Raw genomic sequence first — 19,885 nt, forward strand, 5'->3', positions numbered from 1 at the left:
GCTGGCACAGGCCCACCCCTGCAGGACACGTGTTCACAGGGATGTGGCTCTTTCTGGGCGCCAGGGGCCTCACAAGTATAGAGCAAAGCAGAGTCCCTGCTGAGGAGCCACAGGCACTGGCACGGGTGGGAGCTGACAGCGCAGGGCTGAGGCAGAGCCTGGGGGCAGGAGGCTGTGACGTTATTGATATAAACTGGGACCATATAGAACATGGTTTGCAACCATGGTCCTCTAGTGGCATCAAATCCTATGTAAAGGGGGTCATATAAGGTGTCTAAGACCAAGTTATGAGTTGCTGGTTATGATTATGCTGTCTGTATGTCTGTATCATTTTGTAGTTGAAGTTATAAGTATTGGCTGTATACTGTCTATATTTCAAACTTGTGCTGTGTTACTGGGAGAGATCCCAGACAAGTTGGTGTCAGCTCTGCTTAGCCTGCTTGATGGCCCATTAAGGACCATCAGCTACACAATCGACCCATTGAGAGGAGGCAGATACGCCTTGTAACTCAGCAAAGTGTGCAGGGACTTGCCCATGGGACTCCAAACTCTATTTTGCTGTAATTTTCCACAGTAAGAACAAAGAAGTGTTCTCACACCTGGAAGTGCCTATATAAGGCTGATGCCTCATCTCCATCTGGTCTTCAATCCTGCTTCCTACCTCTGGAGGGACTTTGCTACAAGCTGAAGCTCTACACAAAGGACTGAATGACCCATCCCAGCTGGGGATGTTCTCCAGAGACTTGATTTAAACCTGCAGTTTATTCTATCACTGCTACAAGCCTGAACTAAGAACTCTGCCATTACTGTATGGAATTGATTCCATTTAACCAATTCTAGCTCTCATCTCTACCTTTTTCCCTTTATGAATAAACCTTTAGATTTTAGATTCTAAAGGATTGGCAACAGCGTGATTTGTGGGTAAGATCTAATGTGTATATTGACCTGGGTCTGGGGCTTGGTCCTTTGGGATCGAGAGAACCTTTTTCTTTTACTGGGGTGTTGGTTTTCATAACCATTCATCCCAGGACGGGTGGCACTGGTGGTGATACGGGGAGACTGGAGTGTCTAAGGAAATTGCTTGTCTGACTTGTGGTTAGCCAGTGGGGTGAAACCGAAGTCCTTTTTGTCTGGCTGGTTTGGTTTGCCTAAAGAGGTGGAAAAACCCCAGCCTGGGGCTGTGACTGCCCTGTTTGAGCAATTGGTCCTGGACTGGCACTCTCAGTTGGGTTCTGCGAGGACCGCATCGTCACAGGGGTCATGGGGTAATGGGGGCTGAGGCAGAGCCTGCGGGTCGGGGGGCCATGGGGTGACAGGGGCTGAGGCAGAGCCTGGGGGTCGGGGGGCCATGGGGTGACAGGGGCTGAGGCAGAGCCTGGAAGCCAGCGGGCCATGGGGCAATGGAGGCTGAGGCAGAGCCTGGGGGCCTGGGAGCCATGGGGTAATGGGGGCTGAGACAGAGCCTGGGGGTCGGGGGGCCATGAGGCGACAGGGGCTGAGGCAGAGCCTGGGGGCCATGGTGCGACGGGGGCTGAGGCACAGCCTGGGGGCCATGGGGCAATGAGGGCTGGCACCACACACTTCCCAGCACCACACGGTTCCAACGCCCGTCGATTGGCAGCGCTGCTGGGCTCCTGCTGGGGACAGACCAGGCCATATGGCCGGTGCTGCTCTCCGTTCCCCAGGGAAGCTTGTTGCCTGAGCTGCCCAAAGAGCCCTGTTGACAGGGAGCAGGGGTGGAAGAGACCTGAGTGCAGACGGCTCCACTCAGCACACTGAAAACGGGTGGGTCGCAACCAGGGCAGCTCCCTGTCCAGCCACAGGAGCAGGCCCCCCAAGGAGGCACCAGGTTGTCCCTGCCTCCCGGGGAATCCCCCGAGCAGCCTCAGGCTGTGGGGGCCGTGTCTGAGAGGAGGGGTCCCGGGGAGGCAGAGCCCTGTGTGCAGGGAGCTGGAGGACACGTCTGCTCGCATTAGCAGTAGAGGGGGGTTCCTCAAGTGAATGCTCAGAATATGGCTGGCAGGGCAAAGGAGCGAGTTTAAAATTAGCCTGTTCTTCCCTGTGGGGAGCTGTCGGTTTGGATTTGGAGAGATGAGGTTCTGGGAACACATCTTCAGCGAGCAGATGAAATATTAACCAGCACACGGCGGTGCGCTGGGCACAGGCTGGCCTTCCCCAGCACGCTCCTCTCCTGCCTCTCCAAACCTGCCAGAGCTCTGCGACTCCCAACTGCCGGGCCTCCCACCCCAGCTCTCCCGGCCAGGAGCAGGCACAGGGAGCAAGGCAGGAGCCAGACTGTCCCTCAGCCGCAGAGATCAGTAGCTCTGGTTCTGCCTGGCCAGGGAAACGTCAGGTGCCAATGGACAGAGCCTGGGATGCAGACAGAGTGATCGCCCACCCCGGCACCTGCTCCGCTCTCCTGCCCCGGCTTCCTCCCACCCACCATTCCCCGTCACACACCCAGCAGCCTGAGGCCAGCTCACCCCCCAAGCCTGGAGCAGCTGGTAGCCTGGTCCTCCCTTCTGGCTGTTCCAGTCCAGGAGCTTAGCTCCTTGCCCAAACGCCTGGGGACCCATCAGGTGAGCTGCCAGTGCTGGAGTGGCCTTGCCATGTGGATTGGGAGCTGGGTGGGTTGCCCCATCACCAATCTCCCTTCCAGGCTGTTACGTCAATGCCAGTTCCAGCAAGATCCAATCCAGGGCCAAATCCCAGCACCTCGTCCCAGGACACACCTCACTCAGGACAGGGCAGCTGGGAGGCAGGAGCTGCCCTGCAAGCAGGCCCAATCCCCAGCTGCCAGGCAGCTCTCGCACACAGGACCGGGCCTGCTTCACTAAAGTCTCATGCAAATGGGCCATGGTGCAAGCTGGGACACAGATATGCTGCGCAGAAGCTGCCAGACCATGCTGGCTGCTGCTCGGCTGGGCACACTGGATCGCCAGAGAGTGGGCCGGGGGCTCACTCAGGGATCCGGCCTTGGAGCAGCACTTCCTTTGTCACAAACCGTGTCAGCAGCCCGGCCTCCCTGCAGACACCCGGCCTACGCCACGGGAGGCACATCTGAGCTCAGCCCCTCAGGAGGGATTCAGACAAGATGAAGGTGACTTTGCTCCTGTGGGAGCCAAGAACCTGCCAGTTCCCTGTGCAGCTGGCAAGGCCCCAGTAGGACAAAGTGGGAATTTTCTGTCTTATTTTTATGAATGCTGTGTGTGCCTCAGTTTCTCCTGTGTTGTTACCGGGGTAGAGGAAAGACTGTTGCTCTCAGGGCAGGCTAAGAGACATAGGTATGAATGATGTCTAGCTGTCTGAGCCTGAATGAGTCATTAAAAAGGACTGGATGAGGCCGATCCCATATTAATGCAGAATCTGAGAAGATAATGGCAAACCGAATCACCAGGACAAGGCCACCTAGGGCCCTCGGGCCAGAGGGAGACGGGTTCCCACCTCCCAGCAGCACGGGGGCCCCGCAGGGCCGGGGGGGGGAGGGGGCTCACCGGCCCAGAGGGAGACGGGTTCCCACCTCTCAGCAGCACCGGGGTCCCGCAGGGCCGGGGGGGGGGGCTCACAGGCCCAGAGGGAGACGGGTTCCCACCTCCCAGCAGCACCGGGGCCCCGCAGGGCCGGGGGGGGGAGGGGGCTCACAGGCCCAGAGGGAGATGGATTCCCACCTCCCCGCAGCACCGGGGCCCCGCAGGGCCGGGGGAGGGGGGGGCTCACAGGCCCAGAGGGAGATGGGTTCCCACCTCTCAGCAGCACTGGGGCCCCGCAGGGCCGGGGGGGGAGGGGGCTCACAGGCCCAGAGGGAGACGGGTTCCCACCTCCCAGCAGCACCGGGGCCCCGCAGGGCCGGGGGGGAGGGCTCACAGGCCCAGAGGGAGACGGGTTCCCACCTCTCAGCAGCACTGGGGAGGCCCAGAGGGAGACGGGTTCCCACCTCTCAGCAGGGGAGATGGGCAGACCCCAGCTCGAGAACCCAGGACAAGGATGAAGCGAGGAGGGGCTCAGCGTCGGCTGCCGGAAGGAGTCGGGGCTCTCACCTGGGAAATGACCCAGCAGCTCCGACAGAGACCCAGAGCCTGAACACGGAGGTCTCTGCAGCGTGCCTGGCCTTGGGGCTCCCCAGAACAGTCGGTGCTTCAGCCTCCCTCTCTCTGGGCCACCCTACGGCCTCCCTGTGCCGTGTCCGGGGGACGAACAAACCCGCCTGTTGTGCCAGCGCCGTGCGAGTGTCACTGGAAGGCTGGGCAAGGTGTGTTCACCCCGGCAGGGCGCACGAGTCTCTGCCAGGGGCTGGTTCAGTGGGACTGGCTGAGTGGAGCTCACAGTGCCAAGCAGGAGGGCGGGAGCCCTGGAGGTCCTGTCTAAGGAGGTGGGGGGGGGCTGCACGGCCTGCCCGGGGCAGGAAAAGGAAAATCCCGGGTGGCTGGGGGGCCTGGCACTGACGGGATCTGTCCTACAGACTGTTCCACGGCTGGGAGCGTAGCACCGATCCTGGGCATCCAACACCCCATCTCCATCCAGGCAGAGGAAGCCTCTGCTTGGAGGACAAAGGGCCATAGGGAGAGACCTGGAGACAGGGCAGGATGCTCTCTGGCGATGGGCATGGCAGTGGAGGTGGTCACTGCTGGCAGCCTGCAGCAGGTCAGCCCCAGGTGAGAAGGGCATGTGCCAGCCCCATCCCGGGCTCCTTAGGGAATGCCCATGGAACAGAGCCGGCGTTAGCTGCAGTGCAGCAGGTCACTTACCCTCAGGAAGGGGACGATCCCGTCCCGGGAGATAGCCTGGAGGAGGCGGGGGGCTCCTGTGAGGCTCTGCAGACCTGCCCCACACGTGGAGAAGAAGGATCCGATGACAATCACCCATGGAGACGGCCAGGCGAGGGTTCCAACCACCAGGTTCCCATTGACAGCCTCGCCAAACCTGCAAGGCACCAAGCATTACTGGGGCAGGGCCGGCTGCCATGCTCTGACCTCCAGCCCTAGGGCTGCCCCTCAGAAAGCAGCAGGGATAGTCCAGCATGACCAGCTGTAATTGGCTTGGCGAGTCAGTCACCTGACCAGTTATCACCATGGTCAAATATCCTAAAGTACTCCTGCAAGAATGCCCTGCTGCAGCAGTGCCCTTCCTCTCGGCATGCATCACGGTGCCATCCCGAGCTAGCTCACGTCAGTGTCCTGAGCACCCACCTGGCTCCCAGCTCCCGCCGCCTGTTGGGAGAAGGGGGCACCCATGAGAGTTGAGCAGCTGCCTTGCCTGGGCCTTCCTGGAAAACACTGCATGTGGGAATGTTCACCTTTGTCTGTGGATCAGGGCCTTCCCCCAGGGGGTTTACAAAGCAAGTTAAATGTCCCTGCCCCATGAGCATAGTTGGGGGGGATTGCCCCCCTCAAAGTGCAAGCCTCGGACAGACGTGGAACTCATCCCCCCCCCGCCCCCCAGAGAACTCAAGCTACGCCCATGCCCGCCCCGCAGACTGACAGCTTGCAGTGAGGAGCCAAGCATACAACAATGGCCCCGGAAGGGAGTCCGGTCACTAACCCTGCTCCCCAGCACAGAGGGAGAAGCCGCCCACTTTGCACAGCCATTGAGCAGTGCCAAGAGCTGCCCAGCAGTTGCCTGCCTAGCACCCGTGCATGGGGATTTGGCTTTGATAGCCATTATGTGTTTGGTTTGTTTCTGGTTAATTCATTTTCCTTTTGTAACAGTTCAGCCAGGAGTAACATTCGCTATCGACACATTCCCATTTCAAGGCTAAGCTCAGCTAGCTCAGAAAGGCAACGCGGCACCACCAAGGATTGGTCCTGGCTTTAGATCTTTAGTTCATCGCATTTTTCTGAGTTAAAATAACTCCATTAAGTAACTTGGGTTCTGCTGAAGGTGAAAGTACCTAGGGGTTGCTCCACACTAGACAGTTCCCTCCACCCAGCTCCATGTGAAAACCTCTCACCCTGAGCAGCGTAGCTAAGTGGCCTGACCCCAGTGCAGACAGCACCAGGTCACTGGGAGAATCCCTCCGGCGACCTAGCTCCGGCCTTTCGGGGCCATGGAAGACCCCTCCCCTCAGTGGAGGCAGCAGCTGCGCTGCAGCGGCTCAGCTGTGCAGCTGGAGCATTTCACATGCAGACAACCCCTAAGGCTGAGCCAGTGGAGACCAGAAACCTTTCTGTCCCTGCTCTGTTCTAAGAGCTTCTCCATGGCTTGACCAGTCATGTTTGGACGGGTTCATTGTCGAGCCCTGAGCTTTAACCCGAGCAGCCTGGGCTGGCGGGTCCCAGGGAGCCATGGAGCGAGCAGATGGCAGGGAGAAGAGAGAGCAAAGCTGCCGTGAGGGAGGGGGGGCAGCAGACACTCTAGTAACAGCCCCCAGCCCCAGAAGCCTCACAGTGCTGCAGATCTCAGCAAGCTTGGCTTCCCAGCCTCATCTCCTGGTGGGGAAACTGAGGCTGCAGCAGGAGCTGGGAGGGCATGGCCCAAGGCCATTCCCCCTGGGACCCAGACCTCCCTATAGGGCAGAGAGGGGCTCTGCTTTCTCTGACAGAGGGAAGCCAAGCCAGGCTGCACATCATTTGGATCATGTTTGTGTCGGCGACCCAGAAGCGTCACCGCAGCACGACAGGCAGCGCTGCCCTAGATACACAAATTCAGGCTGCACGGCAGCTCCCGGCGAACAGCCCTCTGCAGCAGCAGGATTAGCGGGAAAAACCAGAGCAGAGACATGGCAGAATCAGCCCAGGGGAGGGGGGGGGACAGGGGGATGGGACAGGATGGACACAGGAACCCCCCACAATGCCTAGCTCCAGGTTTAGCCTCTGGGAGCATCGGGGCCACTGTCCAAGGGGGTTCGATTGCCCCTCCCCACAGCCACAATTCCCCAGCCAGCCCTCACCTGCTCCCCTCCATCCAAACCCACCACTCCCTCCTCCTTCCACCCCCCTACTACTCCACCATCTATCTGCTCCCCTCCACCCATCCCATCACCCCTTACCCACCCCTTCAATCCAAACTGCCCCCTCCACCCAGCTGCCCTTCACTCGGTCACCCCCCAACCTGTTCCCCTCCACCTCCACCCAAACCCACCCCCCCTCCACCCAGTCACCCTCTATCCAATGATACCAGTCAGCTCTGTGTTCTTGGGGAACCAGAGCGCAGTAGCAAGCCTGTCTGACTCATGAAAGACACCCCCACCAGCCTCTGCTTAAACCAAAACCTATCAGAAAAAAAGACTTGCAGAGAGCAGTGAAGGTCGGTGGGAGAGACACCTAGACCCCTCCTGACAAGGGTGACAAGATTAAGACATCTCCATTAGCATACAGAATGGAGAGCAGAGACAACTCCCCTAGCCTCATCTGCATGAGAGATGGGACAGGGAGACATCTCCATTGGCATACAGAATGGAGAACCGAGAACCGCACTGAACTCTGGGAGCAGAAAAAGCAGGGACGCACTGCATCATGGGAATCTCTGCTCCTGATGCTAGTAAACCTACGCCTGCCTACACCCAGCTCAGCAGTTATCAGAACAATTCTAGTAAGGAATCCTTGATTGGTACCCAAAATACTGAAGCAGCCTAGTTGCATTGTGAGCTCCCTGGAAGAAAACACCACCCATAGCCAAGAGTGATCAGCTCCTATAGTCTAGTCTAAAGAAACCCTTGAGTCATCACCTTACCTATAAACATATCTAGTGTTCTCCCTTGGACCATTGTATTTTCTCTACCGAAATCCCCACTCACCCTCCAGTCGGGGTTCTGATGCTTAGATCCAAACTCTGCATCAGTTCCACTGGAACTCCATCTTCCCCTGACTGATCGTGCTGGGTACTCTGCCTGTCTCCTGCCCTCAGGACCCTGAGCTACCACCATCATGTGGGGACCCCAACCAGTTCAAGCTTCAGGGAGTGGTGAGATCCCCCTCTTTCTCTCTCTCTGTTTTCCTTTCTACCTTAGGTATTAACCTTTAATAATGTAGATTGGGTTGGTTTAGCGTCCTTGTGCAGTTATCACCAGTATTCAATAAATAACTTGTATGGTTAAGCTAGTTGCTTCTCTCTCTCTTGCTGAACTTTCCTGTTTTGTGTTTTTAGCTCCCCCCATTCACTCTACAGCAACGCTTCTTCTACCTAAGCTAAAGATCCCCGCAGCGCCCAGAATCCTGTGGGGTTTGCTCGTCAAGTAGGTTCCTGCCAGTACCTTGTGATGTGAGAGTGGGGACAGGGAGGTGCTGAATCTGGGACACAGAAGAGTAACAGCTTGGAAGTGCTGCTTGACCCAGTCCATGGAGCCCAGGGGCAGATAAGGGGGGGCAGCTTGGAAGTGCTGCTCCATCCAGCCCAGGGAGTCAGAGACATAGAAGGGGTCAGCTTGACAGCGCTGATTGACCCGACTCTGTTAATGGGTGGGTGTGTTCTGGGCCTGGAGGAAGCCCAGCCCTGGGGAACCCAGGTCCTGCAGGGTAGCTCCAGTGAGCTCCATGTGAACACACAAGTAACACATTGACAGAATTACAGACACACACACACACCCAAGAAAAGTAACCCGAGTAAATGAGCATATCCCAAAATAACGGGCAAATCTGGTAACACCAAGCACGCCCTCCATACAACCACCGCCCCCAGCCAGCCCCCATCCTGTTCCCCTCCACACACCCCCCCTGTCACAAACAGATCAGTAAGAGTTATTAGCACAGAAGTACTTCATATCTCTTTTGCCTGTAAAGGGTTAACAAGTTCAGTGAGCCTGGCTGTCAGCTGACCAGAGGAGCAATCAGGGGACAGGAGACTTTCAAATCTTGAGGGAGGGAAGTTTGTGTGTGTGCTGTTAGTTGTTGTTCTCTCTGGGTTCTGAGAGTGACCGGACGTGCAACCAGGTTTCTCTCCAATCTCTCTGATACAGGCTCTTATGTGCTCAGAATAGTGAGTACTGGGTAGATAAGGCGAGTTAGGCTTATGGTTGTTTTCTTTATTTGCAAATGTGTATTTGGCTGGGAGGATTTTAATTTGTACTTGTATCCTTAGGCTGGGAGGGTGTTCCCAGTGTCTATAGCTGACAGACCCTGTAACATATTCCATCTTAAATTTACAAAGATAATTTTTACTGTTTTTTCTTTCTTTAATTAAAAGCTTTTCTTGTTTAAGAACCTGATTGTTTTTTTATTCTAGTGTGAGACCCCAGGGGACGGGGTCTGGATCCACCAGGGAATTGGTGGGGAGAAAGGAGGGAAGGGGGAGAGAAAGGTTAATTTTCTCTCTGTGCCAGGATTACTTTCTCTCTCAGGGACAGTCTGGGAGGGGGAGAGAGAAGGAGCAGGGAAGGTGAATTTTCCTCTCTGTTTAAGATTCAAGGAGTTTGAATCACAGTGATCTTCCAGGGTCACCCAGGGAGGGGAAGCCTGGGAGAGGCAACGATGAGGGAAAGGGTTTACTTTCCCTGTGTTTAGATCCAGAGGGTCTGGGTCTTGGGGTCCCTGGGAAAGGTTTTGAGGGGACCATGTGTACCAAGCACTGGAATTCCTGGTTGGTGGCAGCGCTACAAGTACCAAGCTGGTAATTGAGCTTAGAGGAATTCATGCTGGTACCCATCTTTTGGACGCTAAGGTTCAGAGTGGGGAATTATACCATGACACCCCCCAAACACACCCTCCCTCCCCCCAGCCACCGTCCACTCAGCCAGCCCCACCCATCCCTTCAATCCAAACTGCCACCGTCCATCCACCCAGCCACCCTCCATCCAACCACCGCCCCCAGCCAGCCCCTAGCCTGTTCCCCTCCCTCCAAGCCCACCTTCCCTCCCCCCAGCCATTCTGCATGCACAGCCCTGTCGCCCCCCAACACCCCACTGTCGGGCAGCAGCACTCACTTGTCACGGAGGACGACCCCCTCGATACAGGCACCGAAGAGAATCACGGAGCTGATATCTGCAGGTGGTGAAGGAAAGACCAAGCTGCAGCCCCCCCCCCCCGCCACCTCCTGTGCCTGGGGACCGCCAAGCGCAGCCACAAGGAGTAGGGGACCCACGGCCACAGGGCTGAGAAGAGAGGAGCAGATGGCAGGTCTGGCACCCCATGGAGCAGAGTCTTGTCCAGGGCCGTGGAGCTCCCTGGGGCCCAGGGGAGCATGGCTGGTCTCCATGGCAGAGAACAGGAGCGTGGGGAAAGCTCTGAGGACACGGCCCCTGCTGCAGAAACTCCCCTCTGATGGAGCCTGGGGGACACGAGAGCACTCAGCACCCGTCCTGCCCGCTCCGACCCACACAGGGGCCATGGGGACCTGAGAGCACCCAGCATCCACCCTCATTGCTCCGACCCGCAAAGGGGTTGTGGGGACACGAGAGCGCTGGCACCCACCCTGGCTGCTCCGACCCACACAGGAGCCATGGGGACACAAGAGTGCCTGGCACCCAGCACCAGTCCTGGCCGCTCCAACCCGCACAGGGGCCGTGGGGACCCAAGAGTGCCCAGTACCCAGCATGCACCCTCACTGCTCCGACCCGCACAGGGGCTGTGGGGACACAAGAGTGCCTGGCACCCAGCACCCGTCCTGGCCGCTCCAACCCACATAGGGGCCGTGGGGACCCAAGAGTGCCCAGTACCCAGCATGCACCCTCACTGCTCCGACCCACACAGGGGCTGTGGGGATACGAGAGCGCCCGGCACCCAACACCTATCCTGGCCACTCCAACCCGCACAGGGGCCGTGGGGACACGAGAGCGCCCGGCACCCAACACCTATCCTGGCCACTCCAACCCGCACAGGGGCCGTGGGGACACGAGAGCGCCCGGCACCCAACACCTATCCTGGCCACTCCAACCCGCACAGGGGCCGTGGGGACACGAGAGCGCCCAGCACCCAGCATCCACCCTCACTGCTCCGACCCACACAGGGGCCGTGGGGACACGAGAGCGCCCGGCACCCAACACCTATCCTGGCCACTCCAACCCGCACAGGGGCCGTGGGGACACGAGAGCGCCCAGCACCCAGCATCCACCCTCACTGCTCTGACCCGCACAGGGGCCATGGGGACACAAGAGAGCCAGGCACCCGCGCTGGCCACTCTGACCCACATAGGGGCCGTGGGGAACTGAGAGCGCCCGGCACCCACCCTGGCCGCTCCGACCTGCACAGGGGCCTTGGGGAACCGAGAGCGCCTGGCACCCACCCTGGCTGCTCCAACCCGCACAGGGGCTGTGGAGACAGGAGAGTGCCCAGCACCCACCCTGGCCGCTCCGACCTGCACATGGGCCTTGGGGAACCAAGAGAGCCTGGCACCCACCCTGGCCGCTCCGACCTGCACAGGGGTCATGGGGCCCGGCACCCAGCATCCACTATCACTGCTCTGACCCACACAGGGGCTGTGGGGACAGGAGAGTGCCCGGCACCCAGCACCCACCCTGGCCACTCAGACCCACACAGGGGCCGTGGGGACACGAGAGCACCCGGCACCCAGCACCCACCATCACTTCTCTGACCCACACAGAGACTGCAGGGAGACAACAGCGCCCGGCACCTAGCACCCACCCTGGCCACTCAGACTTGCACAGGGGCTGTGGGGACACGAGAGCGCCCGGCACCCAGCACCCACCGTCACTGCTCTGACCCACACGGGGGCTGGTTCAGACGCAGACAAGACCCTGTCCCTGCCACCTTGTTCTTGCCCTGGACCCTCTGCCAAGGATACAGACAGCAGACGTTGTGGCAATGGCCAGGATGGTCCCTGTGGGGATGGATTTCTGAGCATCGCGCAGGTCTCCTGATCGGTTGGAGCCGGCCATTATACCTAGGGAAGACAAGGGAAGGTGCTATGGGGCACCATGCCATGGAGGGGCACATGGGAGTGCAGAGCCCTGAGCAAGGCCACCGAGCGCAGGTCCCTTCCCCAGGGCGCTGGGCTCCAGTCTGGCTCAGAGAGCAGCAGCTGGCAGGTAAGGCCCGGCACACATGGTACGTGGCCTGGGGGAGCTGAGCAGGCCCTGCCTCGCGGGGGCTGGCAGAGGGGAGCAGGCCTGGTTGCACGGATATTGCTGATCTCCCCTCTCCCCACCCCCTTCCCAGCTGGTTTCACACCCAGCTCTCCACCCGCAGAATCAGGCTCCAGAGGTGCTGATGTGGTTTCTCTCCTCCACCCTTGATTAGCTCAATCTGGGAAGGCCAACTAGAGGCGAGCGAGTGAGGGGCTGTCCTGCCAGGCGCAGACAGGTGGGCAGGGGGTTGTGAGGCAGCCATGCCATGGGCAACGTGGAAGAGGGCAGGGCTAGTCACTGGTGGCTATCAGCCAGAGCTGCCTGGATTCTCACTGCCGTGGGGAAGCGAGGGCCAGGCAGGGCTAGGAGTCCGAGTGGAGCCGACCACGGGCAAGTCTCAGGTGCCTGCAGCACAGCCAGACAAAGAGGTGCCTCAGGAAAAGCTGCCACTTGTAGCATGGCCTAAATTATTCATCGGACACAAGTCCACGTAAAAATCATGAAGGGCTGGTGAGTGAGCAGCGTGCCGGGGCGATGCGGCAGAGTGGGGCTTTCCTGCCCTGGGATTCCCCTGACATCACACAGCTGGGCCTGGACCTGGGGTTTCAGTTCAACCCTCCTGGTCCAAACACCGCTGGCTATGGGGTCCAGCTCACGGACCGTGGAGCAGCAGGAGCGGGTGAGGGTCATGCTGCTCCCAGACACATCCTTGTACTACGGGCTGGCTTGGCACTGCCTTTGCCCCAGACCAGGCTGCTCCTGAGGGGTGGTGCAGGGTCTGCTTTGCTCAGTTACTTCCGCCCACAGGAGGGAAGCCAGAAATAGCTGAGCAGTGGTGACATCGACATAGAGGTGAGACATGCTGCCAGCCTGACTGTGGGGCTGGGGGCTGGCTAGGGGAGGAGGGGCTCTTTGATCCTCCCCTGCACCCCCATGCAGTCACGCTCCGCACGGGAAGCAGAAATCAGAGGGACAGCCACAGGGTGCAGCTGCTGACAGCAGAAATCAGAGAGCTGTGCAGCCAGCCAGACATGACAGAGCCCCTTGCATGCACACATGCATGTGCAGCCAGCGGGTGCGTACATATACATGGGAGCACATGCACACTCCACATATATGCCGGCACAGACAGACGCATGCACACAGAGGTGTGGCACGGCACACCCACACACCAGCTGGAACAGACAGATGCATGCACACAGAGGTGCACATGGCACACCCACAAACCCACCCGTGTGTTGGCCCAGCACTCACCGATGCATGTACACAGAGGTGCACATGGCACACCTGTGACGAACTGGGAACGTTCTTAATGTTTTCTCTGAATACTGTGTTGGTGCCTCAGTGTCCCCATGGCAGTTCTTAAGTATCTGGCAGAGCCAAGGGCCAGTGCACCTAAATGCCTGACACTCTGTCTCCTAGCAACTGATGGCCTGGGCCCCTCCCCTGCAAAGGTGCCAGCTGAAGGTGTTGGAGACAAAGGGATCAGGTGACCTCCTGGCCCCGGAAAGGGGCTGAGGAGAGAGGAGGGGCTGGGAGGGGTTGTTAGTCTGGAGCTGGCTGGGGTCAAGGGTGGAGGGCAGACCTGGGGGTCTGGCTCACTGCCCCCCAGAATGGACCCAGCCGAGGGGTCCAGTTTGCTGTATCTACAAGCTCTGTTTTAGACCCTGTTCCTGTCATCAAATAAACCTCTGTGTTACTGGCTGGCTGAGAGTCACGTCTGACTGCAAAGTGGGGGTGCAGAACCCGGTGGCTTCCCCAGGACCCTGCTGGGGTGGACTCGCTGTGGGAAGCGCACGGAGGGGCAGAGGATGCTGAATGCTCCAAGGAGAGACCCAGGAGGTGAAGCTGTGTGAGCTTCTTGCCCTGAACAAGTCTGCTCCAAGGGAGAGGAGGCTCCCCAAAGTCCTGACTGGCTTGGTGGGGAGCAGGTCCAGAGCATCGCCCGGTGACTCCGTGACAAGACCCACGCAACCACACGTGTGCTGGCCCAGCACTCACAGATGCACGCACACAGAGGCGTTCACACCCACACGTGCATTCGGGCGCATGGCCCCGGCACCCAGCGGCTGCAGCTCCTACCTGTGACGGACGGGAAGTAGATGCCCACCAGCAGGGTGAAGTATGAGGTCATGTCGCTGAAAACGTAGGGCTGGTCCATGTCGACAACGGCATCTGCGAGGGCCACCGAGGGCATCCCCTGCTTCTCCACAATCACACCCTTGGTCAGGTATGTGCTCCAGAGATTCTCTGTAAGGAGAGCCGGGAGGGCTGGGTGTTCACACGGGAGAGGCCCCTGCTCCAGGGCGCTCTGCCATGCCAGTTCCTGGTGCAGAGTCAGTGAGGCATCCCCAGACACCCAGCACACAACCCAGGAGACTCCCTCATCCCTGCGCTCAGGAACGCAGGCAGTGTCACACAGACTCAGCCCTGACGGCCATCAGACATGTCAGAGGGGCGTCTGGGAACCCTGCAGTAGGTCCCCCATGATGGTCTCAGCCTGACCCCTGAGGATGTGCCTACAATGCGGCTGGGAGCGAACTCCCAGCCCGGGACCAGATCAACCTCAGCCTGCACCAGTCCACACAAGAGGTCCACTTCCTGGACACTACTGGGCTAATAAGCGATGGTCACATAAACACCACCCTATACCAGAAACCTACTGGCCTCTATAATTACCTACATGCCTCCAGCTTCCATCCAGGAGACACCACACGATCCATTGTCTACAGCCAAGCTCTAAGATACAACTGCATTTGCTCCAATCCCTCAGACAGAGACAAACACCTACTACAGCACAGGCCCAACAAAGAAAGTAACAGGATGCCACTAGCCGTCACCTACAGCCTCCAACTAAAAACTCTCCAGCGCATCATCACAGATCTACAAGCTGTCCTGAAGGACGATCCCCCACTCTCACAGACCTTGGGAGACAGGCCAGTTCTCCCTTACAGACAGCCCCCCAACCTGCAGCAAATACTCACCAGCAACCACACAGCGCACAACAAAAACACCAACCCAGGAACCAAACCCTGCTACAAACCCCAGTGCCAACTCTAAAAAAAGAACAGGAGTACTTGTGGCACCTTAGAGCAGTGTCAACTCTGTCCACATAGCTATTCAAGGGACACCATCCTAGGACCTAACCACATCAGCCACACCATCTGGGGCTCGTTCACCTGCACATCTACCAATGTGATATATGCCATCATGTGCCAGCAATGCCCCTCTGCCATGTACATTGGCCAAACCGGACAGTCTCTACGCAAAAGAAATGGACACAAATCTGACATCAGGAATCATAACATTCAACAAGCAGTAGGAGAACACTTCAAACTCTCTGGTCACTCGATAACAGACCTAAAAGTGGCAATTCTTCAACAAAAAAACTTCAAAAATAGACTTAAATGAGAAACTGCAGAACTGGAATTAATTTGCAAACTGGACACCATCAGATTAGGCCTGAATAAAGACTGGGAGTGGTTGGGTCATTACAAAACCTAAATTTAATTTCCCCAGTACTAATTTCTCCCTACTGTTACTCACACCTTCTTATCAACTGTCTGTAGCGGACCACTCTCATACCACTTCAAAAGTTATTTTTCCTCCTTTCGTATCCTGCCGTTAATTGATTTATCTTGTTAGACTGACCTCACGCTTGGTAAAGCAACCCCCATCCTTTCATGTATTTATACCTGCTCCTGTATTTTTCACTTCATGCATCTGATGAAGTGGGTTCTAGCCCACGAAAGCTTATGCCCAAATAAATGCGTTACTCCCTAAGGTGCCACAAGGACTTTGCATTGTTTTTATAAATGGTGCAGACGTTATGGCCAAGCTAGGACCCAGGGAGCAGGTGGGCTTGGGCCCAGCTGCTTAGCCAGAGTTGCCACGTGGCTACTGTTAGCACACTACTGCAAGCTCTGCTAGCACAAGTCTGTCTACCCAGCTGGGAGAGTCGCTCCCCACTGCTGTGTGGACACACCCTCATAGTCAAAGATCAGTTAACCTGTGAACCGCTTTGTCAGCATTAACTGTGATCACTCTGGACATTCATGATCTCCATATACACATCCAGTCCCTTTGGGATCGCTGGGACCTCCTGTGGCAGTGAGTTCCACAGGCTAATTACACAATGCGTGAATAAGAATTTCCTTTATCAGTTCTGAATTTCCTACCTGTTGGTTTCACTGGCTGTTCCCCGGTGCCTGTGCTGTGGCTCAGTTTTTCCAGTCTAGTTCTCATCACCCTTCCCTAACCCCCCCGGCTGCGTGCGACGGGGGCCCAGCGCTGCCCACAGGATCTGCACCATCGATTGATGCAAAGGTGCTGGAACATTCCCCGTGTTATTCTCCACCCCGGTCCTGGTGCAGCTCTTCTGCCTGCAGCTGCGCATTGAGCAGAGGTCTCCATTGCTGTCTGCAGTGGCACCCAGCTCCCATCCCTGGCAGGTAATCTAGACCCCTGGGAGGAGTTCAAATTCGACCGTCCACCATGCGTTACTGACCCATTCTCCCTGCACCCAGCACCTCCTGCCTGGGGGAGCACCCCCGATGGCACCCTGGGGACACCTCCCCCTTGGGACTCCTCTCTTAGCAGGCCTGTTCAGCATAGCCCTGGCAATTCAGGGTACCCAGAGCCTGGCACAAGGAGGCTTTGCCACCCCCTCCCTGGCTTCTGCTGCGGTCTCATCGCTCTGACAAGGGACCCAGGACAGGGCCACCAGCCGAGATCAGCAGCTCCAGCCCGTCACCACACACACAGCTGATGGGGGGCCGGAACCAGGCCCCGATGGAGGCATCGGGGTCCCCGCACAGGAGAGCAGCCACTGGCAGTGGATCCCAAAGCCAAGAGGCTGGGGCTGAGCTCTGGAACACAGGGAGACGCTCCACACCCAGCTCAGGGCCACGTGCTGCCACTCTAGAAGGACCGAGCATGCAGTGGGTCAGCACCATGGTGCCCTTGAGCCACCTTGGCCAGGGGAGAAGGCCCTGCACAGCCCATGCGCTGGCCCTTTGGAAGATGCTGCAGGGGCTGGCTAGGCATCCCCCTGCTGGATTCCCTATGGAGGGGCCAGGGAGGGATCCCAAATCCAGATTCCAGGAGAGGCTGATCCAGCCCTAGCCCCAACTGGGGGTTCTCTCAGCCCCTCCTTCTGGTCGCTTGCCCTCCCTCACCCACTGTCTCTGCTCCTCGTTCCAGTTTGCTACCCTGCATTGCTGGGAGGAGACTGCCAGCCCCACCGAGCCATCATCGTCCGACACCTCCCACTGCGTCAGCCTCAGCCAGGGCTGCACTCAAGGCGAGCCAGCCCAGCTCCCTGAACCTTGTCTCAGGACCCGGGACCCACTCCGCTGCCTGCCCTGCCGAGTCCCCAGCCCTGGCAGCCCCACCACACCTCCTCCCTCCTGCAGCCAGCAGCCCCAGCACTGACTGTCCAGCTCCAGCCTGTCGCAGAGCCAGACTCCCCCGGACTGGCCAGCCTTTGCCATCCACTGCCCAGTCCCCGAAACACCCCACCGTGCAGGAATCTGGGCGTGCTGCCCACTCGTGAGCCTTCTGTCCTGCCCACTAGGCAGGGCCTGTCCCTGACCCAATAATCTGAGCTGCAGACACTCCTCAAGTGTTTTCTGAACATCTAGTAAACGAGGGCCATTGAATGCCCCTTATCTGCCATGACAGCAATGACCTGAGAACACCAAGCAGGTTAGTCACGCCTGGTCTCCCATGCCTGAATTCCTGCGGAGAGCCTGCAGCTCCTAGGACAGAGCCTGGTGCCCGAGCTACCCTGGCTCCACTCTGCCACCCACGCCTGCCGCTCCCACCCAGCAGTCACCCACGCCTGCCCAGCGCAGAGTCGCTTCCAATGATACTTCCCAGGATACACAGCCAAGCAGTGCCGTGAAACGTGCAGCCTGGCCCGCCCTCGGGCATAAACAGCAGCGCAGTGACTGAGCTGAAAGAAACCACCGACAGGGAGTCAGGCGAGCTGGGATCTGCGTCAAACGTGCAGGGCCGGCCCCAGGCACCAGCCCAGCAAGCAGGGCTTGGGGCAGCCAAGGTGAAGGGGCGGCACGTCGGGCTCTTCAGCGGCAATTTGGCGGTGGGTCCCTCGGTCCCTCTCAGAGGGAAGGACCTGCCGCTGAATTGCCACTGAAGCAGAAAGTGGCGCGGTGAAGCTGCTGCCAAAGTACCGCCAATCGCGGCTTTTTTTCTTTTTCCTCCCCTCACCGCTTGGGGCAGCAAAAAGCCTGGAGCTGGCCCTGCAAACGTGCAACAAGGCCCAGGGAAGAGCGAGGTTAGAAGCTGTGACAAAGTGGGGGGGGTTCTTGGGGTTTCTGTGTTTTCCAGTGGTTTGCATGCTGAGGGGGTGGGACTCAGTGTTCCTGGGTGTTACTGGTTTAACAAGGTGAGGGGAGAGGGAGTTTGTTGGTGCAGAGGACCGGAGAGGGACTCAGGACCCCAGCCGAGGGCCTGGAGGATGGAGACCCCAGCGACTGGTGACCTGGTGACCCGGAGACCCAGCTCAGGAGTCACAGCCGGTTCTGGCCAGTGGGAGGACAATGGGCTGCAGAGAGAGGACCCGGTGACCTGACCAGCCGGTTCCGGCCAGAGGAGAGCTGAGAGGAGAGGAGACCCAGGCCTTCCTGTTTACGACCTTGTTTCCCTGGAGAGAAGACAATGGACAGAAATGGGGCTTGGGGCCGGAGGTATCGGAGGCCCAGCTGGGAAGCAGGGGGGCTTGGGGTTGGAGAGGGGGAGCAGGCAGAGCCCCCCTGGCTGCAGGGGAGACTGGGATATGCTGGGCTGAGGGAGGCCAGGCCTGAGGCCCTGAGAGTTTCCTGTGCTGGGTTTAACTCTCAATAAACCCTCCTGTTTTATGCTGGCTGAGAGTCACTCTGGTCTAGAGAGCAGGGTTGCATCTACCCCTTCAGGGGTGAGGAAGCTCGGGGGGCCCAGAGCGCATGGACTCCCTGAGGGGGCCCGTGGCGAGAGACAGACGTGCTAAGGCTCAGAGAGGTGCGGCTCCAGGAGGTGGAGGGGCCTGACCCGGAGAGAGAGTGGACCCCCGAGAAGGGCTGTCACACTGAAAGGGGCACCCCCCATGGATCGCACAGGGCCACGAGGGGCACAATCTGTGAGTCCGTGACAGATGCCATGCACAGGAGAGTGACAGCTGCATGGGCAGTACCAGGGCTTGTGACCAGCTCCCGAGTCTGAGCGCTGCTTCTGGACTGACATCCGGCTGGGCTGGTCTCCCAGATACCAGCCCAAGGAACCCCCCAGAGCTGAGCCCAGAAAGGTCTGCAGCAAGAGGGGCGACTCTCCCGCTGACTGTCAGGACTATACCCAAACTTGGGGAGAGAGAGTCACAAGCCCAAGCGCTTTACAGGTGACCTGCAAAGGGAGCCCCACACTGGGCCCCTTCCATCTCCCAGGGGCAGGGAGAAGCCTGAAGGGCACTCTGGGGTTGAGGGCACTGGAAGCTGGGGGGGCTACAGGGGAAGGCTGGCTCATTCAGCACGGGGCTGTAAGGAAAATGCAGCACTCCCCTGAGAACCAAGCTGCAGCTGCCTTCCACCAAAACCAGACTCCAATCCCAGGCAAAACACAAGCGCCATGTTTTCAACGCAGCCAACAGCACCAGCCCAGCACCCTGCCCCTTGGCTACTCACTGGGCACCGCGGAGATTGCCAAGCTGCTGCAAGGGACAGATCTGCCAGAGGCTTTGCTACAAGTAGCAGATCCACACTGAGCAGGCTCAGAAGTGATTGTTCAAAGACTCCTGTCGTTCTTATTGTCCAGCTATTTTACTCCAGCCACGCTGCCGGGTGCAGGAGGATGGCTGCTGTGCAGGCTGACGGCGGGAACAAAATCCTCCAGCCCTTCACAATTCTGACATGACTGCAGGGATTTTCCTCGGACTCCAGT

The 19,885-nt window shown here is 58.6% G+C and overlaps 1 protein-coding gene and 1 long non-coding RNA gene across 3 annotated transcripts in view; one reads left to right on the top strand and one right to left on the bottom strand.

The window, feature by feature from the left end:
* LOC115635155 (solute carrier family 12 member 5-like) overlaps positions 1 to 19,885 on the bottom strand; it is a 137,933-nt gene that overhangs the window by 23,575 nt on the left and 94,473 nt on the right. For both annotated transcript variants that reach the window (XM_030533477.1, XM_030533478.1), the window contains exons 9-12: positions 14,036 to 14,203; positions 11,671 to 11,769; positions 9,854 to 9,911; positions 4,746 to 4,920 (exon numbers count right to left, since the gene is read on the bottom strand). In XM_030533477.1, coding sequence (XP_030389337.1) covers positions 4,746 to 4,920; positions 9,854 to 9,911; positions 11,671 to 11,769; positions 14,036 to 14,203 — 500 coding nt within the window. The remainder of the gene's footprint in view (positions 1 to 4,745; positions 4,921 to 9,853; positions 9,912 to 11,670; positions 11,770 to 14,035; positions 14,204 to 19,885) is intronic.
* LOC115635156 lies at positions 1,168 to 18,005 on the top strand. The gene is made up of 3 exons (XR_003996546.1): positions 1,168 to 1,257; positions 1,843 to 1,849; positions 17,995 to 18,005. It is a non-coding gene; the product is annotated as an uncharacterized LOC115635156 (long non-coding RNA).

The sequence above is a fragment of the Gopherus evgoodei genome, chromosome 14, assembly GCF_007399415.2.
Source record: "Gopherus evgoodei ecotype Sinaloan lineage chromosome 14, rGopEvg1_v1.p, whole genome shotgun sequence".
Classification (NCBI taxonomy): domain Eukaryota; kingdom Metazoa; phylum Chordata; order Testudines; family Testudinidae; genus Gopherus; species Gopherus evgoodei.